Raw genomic sequence first — 9,072 nt, 5'->3', positions numbered from 1 at the left:
ATTAACAGAGCAGGTAGAGAGCTTGCAGAACAACACACACAAAACCACATAGTGGTCAGCTTCTCTAATGATAGGGTCATATGAGTACCTACATAGAAAGGTGTGATGTTAAACTTTTCCATTTATTACACTTCAAGGTGGGTACAGCAGTAAATGAAACAAGGTAAAAAGTGTGTGGTGGAGCGAGAATTTATTTTGGAATAAACTCGATTGTCATAATCAAGATGGTATGTCATTGAAACTGGTGAAATGTACATTCAGCTAGTGGTGAGTATGCTATTTAAAAAAACCTTGTTTACCACAGAATCATTCACATGTATTAGCTCCTTTTATTTATTTTTTTTTCAAACTACCAAAAGGACATAGTGAGAGGGCCATCTCTCCAAAGTTTTGCTGTGTTGTTTTCTTTGGCAAAGCTATTTTTAGCTCCAGAAATTGAAGGGAAAAAAAAAAGAATAATAATAATAAAAAAGATAACCCCCACCTCCTTGGCCCTTGTCTGAATTCATTTATGGTGTCAGGAAACACTGGAGTTATACCTGGTACAGTGAGATTAGAATCAGGCTATTAAAATCTATTTTTGCTCTCTAACATTATAAAATTATTTCACCATTTTATGGCACTTTAGGTCTGATAGCCTGTCAGACACACAGATGGGACAAAAAAAAAAAACACCTATGAAGAAATGAAATTACAGTATAATGGAAAAGACAGCCAGAAGCCATACTACCATGAGCTAGGAGCTCATCAGAGAATATATGCTAAGCAATGCTGACTCGGTCACTGCTTAGATGGAATATCTCTGAGGTAACCTCCAACTGGGGTGCAGGAAGTGGTGGTGGTGGCTTTGTAGGTGGCACTTCTGCTTGTGAGTCACTGCTTAATCAATGCTTTCTGTCATGCTAGAAAGCTCTGTTATGTGGGAGGTGCTGACGTGCGGACAAGATATAAAACCAAAGCTCTGACTACACAAGGTTATTTAAAGATCATGGTGGACTCTGTGGAAGGGTAGAGCTGTTTACCCCAGCGCTGTGATTCAATCCCAACGTGAAACCTTTCACAACAAGTCCCTCAACTTCCAGTTCTATCTTGCTCTGTGATGCAAAGTAAATAATTATTATTATGTTTGTGGAAATATAAACCCAGATCTCTGTCATTTTCAAAGGGCTCAGGGTCTGATCCAAAGCCTATTGAAATAGTCTTTCATTTGCAGCTTTTTCATCGACTTGAATGAGCTTTGGATCAGGTCCTGTGTCCTTAATTTAGGATTTGGTCTAATGTATTTTTAAGGTCAATATTCTTCTCTTTAGGTAGCTTCTTGTTTATACCATTCTATCTCAGCCAGAGAACATGACCTATGAAGCCAGGCTTCATGAACTGGGCTTGTTTAGTTTGGAAAAAAGAAGATTAAGGGGGGACATGATAGCGGTTTTCAAATATCTAAAAGGGTGTCACAAGGAGGAAGGAGAAAATTTGTTCCTCTTGGTTTCTGAGGACAGGACAAGGAGTAATGGGCTTAAAGTGCAGCAGGGGAGGTTTAGATTGGACATTAGGAAAAAATTCCTAACTGTCAGGGTGGTCAAATATTGGAATAAATTGCCAAGGGAGGTGGTGGAATCTCCCTCTCTGGAGTTATTTAAGAACAGGTTAGATAGACATCTGTCAGGGATGGTGTAGACGGAGCTTGATCCTGCCTTGAGGGCGGGGGGCTGGACTCGATGACCTCTTGAGGTCCCTTCCAGTCCTATTATTCTATGATTCTATGATTCAAACATAGGCCAACCCATTCCTTTTATCCAGACCCACTTCCTGCTTTTTCCCCTTCTGGCATCTTTATACTGCAGTGACATTACATTATTCCCATAAATGATGACACACACCTTAATTATAACTGGTGGTAAATCTTTATTATTCAAGTTTAGATGTAACAGACATCTTTGCTGCCTGAAGATTGTTTGCATAAGAAATACACCAAGAACATGTTTGTGAGTAGAAATGAACATGCACTATGAAAAAAAAACATAAAACATAAAACAAAAAAATACCCAACAACAGAAAACAAAACAAACAAAAAAACCCATATCCATGTTTTGTAAGGACAGAACAACAAGAGCCAACATTCTACAGTTAAATCAGGGCTACAAGTTTAAAGATTTTTTTTAAAAGCAACTTGAAATAATTCCATATGAAAGGATATTTTCCCCCTGCTGGTGAATTCTGCTGCAAGTAAAATTTCCAATGACATTTTGAGATGTTTCTTCATCCCCACCCCGCCTTTCTTTCCATGACACGCTCAGGGTATGTCTACACTGCCACCCTAGTTCGAACTAGGGTGGCTAATGTAGGCATTCAAAGTTGCAAATGAAGCCCGGGATTTAAATATCCCGAGCTTCATTTGCATCTTGCCGGGCGCCGCCATTAGGGTCTCTAATTCGAACTACTGTTACTCCTCGTGGAACGAGGTGTACCGGTAGTTCGAATTAGAGAGCCTAATTCGAACTACCTACTTCGTGCTGCTGTAGTCGTGGGCACGGAGTCCGCACTAACAGGGATTTAAAAATGGCGGCGCCCGGCAAGATGCAAATGAAGCCCAGAATATTTAAATCCCAGGTTTCATTTGCAACTTCGAATGCCTACATTAGCCACCCTAGTTCAAACTAGGGTGGCAGTGTAGACATACCCTCAGATACCATGGTGATGGGCAGAATCGCAAAACCTGAAAGCAACACAATATGGAGCTGCTGCCACATAGTGTTTATTCTAAGCATTTTATCATAGATTTACCATGGCTACATCTACACTGCAGGCTTCTTGCGCAAGAAATGTTTTGCGTAAGAGTTTCTGCACAAAAAGTCTTGAGCAAGAGCCCATCCACACTGCCATGTGCTTTTGAGCAAGAGCTGTGCTTTTGCACAAGAGCATCTATGGCAGTATGGACATTCTCTTGTGCGAGAAAGCATGGCCATTTTAGCCATAGGGGTTTCTTGTGCAAGAAACCCCTGTTGGCTATCTGCACTGATTTCTTGTGCAATTGGTCTTGTGCAAGAGGGTTTATCCCTTGTGGGGAGAGGAATAACTCTTGTCCAAGAAGCCCTCTTTTCTGATGCTTTAGTGTAAATTTATGTGCGCAAGAACGCACGTGCAGTGTAGACACTGGGCAAGCTTTTGCGCAAGAACACTTGTTCTTGCACAAAAAGCCTGCAATGTAGACGTAGCCCATATGTATTGTTAACGGAAAAAAAAAAACTTATTGATATTTATCTGGTTGGGACCACTTTTTTTTTTAAAGCATCTGAAGAGGAGACAAATCTCTTAACCACCCGTCTGGGCTATGTGTAATTACTAATTCTGTAGCACCTCAACAGCTGCCAACTCTATGTATCTAATTGGATCCAGTCGGCAGGAGGGAATCCCACTCTTGGGTGGAAAATTCTATGCAAATGAATCCTCTTTCTCTATGCAGTACCTGTGATTCCACCCTGCCAAGTTTTCATGAAAGGAAATTAGAGGACTGGTTTGACTTTTCCACCTGTTGCCTTTATGTGAGGTAGGACTGACAAGTCTATTGCTGACACCTACCATGAATAACTCTCTTCACTGCAATGGATAGAAATGCATTCACCTCTCCTGGTTCTGTAGAAGTAAACCTGCAGTCCCTTTCATTTTTCCTGACTAGTAATAGGAATAAACATGTCAAGTCAGTCAAGAAAAATCAGTACGGAAGCAACAATGGGAAGATAACTACAGAAGATGCATATATTTTTAAATAGCTATAAGTGACATGGAACCAAAACAGGTAGTAGAGTATCTCCTCTGACATAGCAAGCAGGTATTTCTGTACAATATATATATATTGCAGTCAGAAGATGGGCTGCTGAGTCTGTCTTTGACTCTTTTACCATCTGCTGGTGCCAAATTGGGTCACCACATTTCATGGACTCTACATTTCATCACTGTATGTTTATTTTAGTGTTCATTTTTTTTGTTCCACTTTCAACTTGTGTCTTATCAATTGATCTAAGAACCACTGACATTTTCATCCATCGCATCTTTCTAAGACATCTCCATATTCCCTTCTCTAGTGTCTGGCACCCAACTTCCCTCCACAATCTCTAAGGATATCAACCGTACCATATCTGTGAAGGGGGAATTTTCATAGGAAACTATGGCAATTAGGTACCTAACTCCTATTGAAATTCAATGAGAATTAGGCACCTAATTGCCATTTATGCCCATAAAAATATTCCCATTTGTCTTTGCTGAGCTCCTGGCTAGCAATTAATTACAATAGTTCATCTTGGAAGAGGTGCTGCAGTACAGGGCTACTCAGGCTAGCAATCTTTTCATAGACGGAAATACTGAGATTCTTAACTAAGAGCAATATTCCTCCTTAGGAATTTCAAAGGTAGCCTTGTTAAGTCTATGCTTTCAAATCTGACTAGTAGTTTTGGGGGCCTACATTAAGACTGATTTTAAGAAACAATAAGCATCTGCAGCCAGAATTTGTAAGCCTTCAGAATTCAGTCACTAGGTATCTCAAAGCTGAGCTCAAGAACAGTGACATTTTGACATTAATGTTTTGGAGCTGTATGTTGATTTGAATCAAAATACATTATGGCCAGTTCTGTGCCATCCCAGGCTTCGAACTAAGAGCTGTTAGTTCAGTCTCTTCCTCTCCCCCCCCCCCCATAATTTCAGGAATTTCATTTTTCTCTTCATTAATATCATACTGTGGGGATATTTTCTTTTTCATCTAAAAAACTTTTTAATTCCAGAGAACACGCTAGAACTAAATGGCATTATCTTTAGAAGTAGAATTTTTAGAACGCATCAGTATGCCATGGTGAGAAAGGCGGGTGCATTTTTAAACTTAATTTGTACTATGTAGGTACAATGTTGACATTCAGAGCTCTATCCTGCGCTCTCCATTTACAAGTTTGTATCTCTCCTCCTGCCCAGACCTCACTATGTGTATTGGCTGGAAGGTATTTCCCCCCATATTGGCTTCTGCTTTGAGTTTAGCAACTGGCGTAATTAAATACAGGTCTGAGCACAAATCTTTATGATGAACGTGTGCACTACAGAATATTTTCCATGAAGATGCAGCTTCCAGAGTAGAAAAGCCACAAGAAGTGCTAAGATTTATAGGAAGTATCCCAACAAAGTAATCATGCCAATAACCTCGAGGCGGCCACTTCTGAAGCCAATACAGCTGCTGTTATTTAAGCCTAACAAGTTTTTAGAGAGAGCTGATAAGGACACACATTGGGCTGCTGACATAACAAGAGGAGAAAAATCCATTTCAGTCCACAAAAAATGGAACTATTGTTGGAGAACACCAGTCATTTCCTGGCGCTGGTATTAAGCAAAAGATTCATCTTAAGAAACAAAGCAAAAAACAAACAAAAAAAAATCAGAAGAGGAATGTGGCACAATATCCTTTGCTAACCTAGAACACCATTAAAGGGTTATAGAATTCAACTGTGAATGGTGAAAAGGGATTGTCCGTACACTGCTCACGGTAAATCTGGCTGTTGTGGAAGAAATGGGTGGAGTAGGAAGGAATGCGTGCCTCAGGTGGAACAACAGCCTGTTCATGCCTAACAAATTAGAGGGATTGTTCAATAACTTTTCATCTGTGTGAATATGTTATGCCTACAATACTGCCAAGGTCAACAAGACCTTTGGTGATGATCAGCTGTGCAAGTGCTTCTAAAGCTTGGTGAAGTTTCTTGCGGGCTGTTTTAACTTAGTACATATTTTCAAAAGACTATCAAAGTGCTATACATTTAGGCCAGTTCCTACCTGTTTTATATTTTCTCCAGTCCCTTCTAGACATTTCCCATCAACTTGCATTTCATCCTCCAACCTCCCAGTTTTCCCTGGTTAAGTGACTTTAAGTGCACCCAATTTCTAGAAGGGAGAATGATGAATTTCATTTAAGTTAAAAGCAAAAGCTTTTTTTTTTTTTGTATAGTGCTTTAGTGTCAATTACATGGAAGTCTGAGATAGGTGGCATGTAAGTGAGATCAGAATAGGACCCTTTACGTATAATCCCAAGTGAAGGACTTAGGCCGGATATATATTTATACATTTTTTAAAAAATTAAATGCATGAATTGGAGAAAAAAAGACATAATAATATTAAAAAGACATTTTCAACTTCCTTTGCTGAAACATTCATGAAGAAATTGAATACACCTGCCATCCAACCTTAAGGAACTCAGACCCTGTACTGCAAAAAGGAAACAAACCCAAACAAAACAAAAAAGCGACTGCATAATATTGTAACAATGGAGTGCAATGCTACTAGAGAATGCAATAAAAACATTAGCACTGTGTAGTCAAACAGTGCTTATCAAAATAATTTCTGAAATGTTTCCTCTGAAACACAGACAAAGCAATAAAAAGAGGATATATGTTTATCATTTTTAGCATAACAATGTGAGTTAAGAGCTTAAGAATACAAAAGTACTTGGAATGAATAGTGCTACCCTTTTTTTTCCTAAGTAGGCATAAAAATATTTTCATTTCCTTCTTATTTTTCCATACCATTAATATCAACAAATGTCATTCATTTCATGTTATCGTTTACAACTTTAAATGCACACGCACAAAAAAAGATACCTACTGCAATAGAAATAGTTGCTTCATTACCTTGTTTGCTACATTTGCAAATGTAAACAGCGAGGCAGAGCCAGAGCTGACTCTAATGCATGATGGAATATCTTTGTTGCATATGTACACTGTAGAAAATAATTATTCAATATGTCAGGCACCATTATTTGAAATGTAATACATTAATATTTACTAGAAAAATAAGTTTTTTTTCTATTTGTTCTCCCAACTTCTTTAATGAAATAAGTTAATCTGACAGTGCATCCAGTAGCTTGTAATATCTTCTACATCCCTGTGGCAAAATAATAAACTACTGGTTGGGACATTATAATGAAAAATGATTAAAGTAAGTTCTTTTACACTCTTGTAGCAAGCATGGAGGCTTGTCAACAGCACCTTTAACCAATTGTTTAATATTTAGTTATTTAGCCCTATTTCCCTGAGCAGTTATGCTGCGTAGCTTTCCCTTCATGAATAGCTTTTACAAAGCTTTAAGTATTAAAAAGTACTATGAAGACATATTAAATGGTACTTGGCAAAAGCTGGTATAAGTTTACTGAAGGGATTGACTGGTACATATACCAACACTAAGTCTATGTAGAAGTAACTTCAGATTCTAAGTATAGAAAGTACAGCTAAACAGGAAAAAGAATACAGCAGGTTACCTTGTTCTATGCAAATTAAACCCAAAGTGTGGCATCTATATTAAAGAGAATGTATTTGACCAAAATGGTTTTCGAAGTCTACACTATGCCAGAAAAGATGTAGTGATAAAATGGTAGCAAAAATCGGTTGAGTATGACCAATGTCATGATGCAACTAGCGTATCAAAAGCTTTGAGGACAAGATGAAACTAAGGCATGTTTTAAGGCAGAAATTAGCCCAAATTAAAAATACCAAATGACTTCTGGACATTTGTATATTTAAGAAGTCTACTTCCTATATACAGTGTGCATTTGTTCACTATACACCTGCCAGCAATATATACAAACACACATTTTTGTATTCTAGCCAGTTACATAATAGCAAAAGTTTTAGTTGTATGGAAAAAATATCATGGATATCTGTCCTGATTCATTCAATTCTATTCATTCAATTGACAGTTTTGGTGGGTTATGTACCAAATAATTATCCTTTTTCCTCTCCGGTCACCATCCAATTTGTTTTCCTTCTTGGTAACCCTCTGATTAATAATAATAATAATAATATTAATATTAATAATAAAAATAACAAACAAGAGAAAAGAACAAGATATTTTATATTGGATAAGGCATGCTCTCTCTATGAAGTGCTTTATAGGTCTTCACAAGACATTACAAGCTATTGAATTCCCATCAAGGAAACCTATTTCTGTTTAATTGTGCTAAGTGCTAAGGTTTTACTCTTTAGATTTTCCATTCTTTTCAGCTTGTGCATTGTTCCTGTGTAGGCCCCTCTGGATGTGAGTTGTAAAGTCATACTTGTCCGTGCAAAGATACTGGCATATGCTGCACTGGAAAGGTCCACTGTCACCATGGCAACTCATATGCAAAGCATACATCACTTCATCCAGAAAGACAATGCCACAGTGTGCACACTTGGTTGAAAGTTCATCTTGAGTACTTCTATCAACTTTTTCTGTTTTTAGTACATTCAAGGGACCTTCATTTTTTACATTTGGAGGTGCCTTACTTTTCTCCTTGGAGGCACCATTTGCAGTTGGCCCAGGTCTGGAATGCTTTATCGCCAAATCTAGAGGAATGTCATTGTCTGATCCGACAGCTGAAAAATGAGGAGGCAGGTTAAAGGTGGGATAAGGCACATAGTTTTGGCAAGGATTTGGTAGGCCAGGCACATGACTCAAGTAGTGTGGATTCCCAGGAATGGACAGCTTATATTTACTCCAGAATCTCAGCCAATCAGCTTCACTCTGAAAGTCATTGTGTACAAATGGAAGTCCAAAGAGTGGGTACTGATATTTTTCAATAGGGCTTCCAGGTGGTGAATAATTTGGGTGCTTCGCAGGTCTCATGTATTTTTCTATTGGGCTGCCTCTCTCTGAGCTTCCTTTCCCTTCTGATATTGATGAACTATTTCCTGGGTCTCCAGTACTTTCCTGAGGACTTTTTATCTGAATGTGCAAAGGTTGCATCCTTTTGTGAATATCCAGAGTTTGACTGACCAGTATTGGCTGCTGAGAAGAATGGCTTTTAGTCAATGAACCCTGGGCCTCATATTTACTCAGGCTGGGAAGCTGAATTTCTCTCTGGTGACCTTCAGTTAAGTGATCATCTGACCTCCTCTCTAATGGGCTTCCATTGACTTGTTCCTCACTGCTACCCCTCTGTTGTTTGTTTAGCTGCTCAGCCTGAAGTGCCTCTGGGTTAAGGCGCTTTCTCGTTCGTCTCCTAATGATCTGCTCACCATTGTTCTGCTTAATGATGTTTAAAGGCCTGGGAGTCTGTATGGAACACAT

The 9,072-nt window shown here is 38.6% G+C and overlaps 1 protein-coding gene across 7 annotated transcripts in view; it reads right to left on the bottom strand.

Moving 5' to 3' along the window:
- Window positions 1–1,885: 1,885 nt before the first annotated feature.
- The window catches only part of TRPS1 (transcriptional repressor GATA binding 1), a 283,229-nt gene continuing 276,042 nt past the window's right edge, over window positions 1,886–9,072 (bottom strand). For all 7 annotated transcript variants that reach the window (XM_075920201.2, XM_075920198.2, XM_075920202.2 and 4 more), the window contains one exon: window positions 1,886–9,057. In XM_075920201.2, coding sequence (XP_075776316.2) covers window positions 7,996–9,057 — 1,062 coding nt within the window. In that variant the 3' untranslated portion in view covers window positions 1,886–7,995. The remainder of the gene's footprint in view (window positions 9,058–9,072) is intronic.

This window comes from Pelodiscus sinensis, chromosome 2 (assembly GCF_052426305.1).
Source record: "Pelodiscus sinensis isolate ZL-2025 chromosome 2, ASM5242630v1, whole genome shotgun sequence".
Lineage (NCBI taxonomy): Eukaryota > Metazoa > Chordata > Testudines > Trionychidae > Pelodiscus > Pelodiscus sinensis.
Note: the sequence above shows the minus strand (reverse complement) of the source record. Positions and strands in the feature narration are given on the sequence as shown.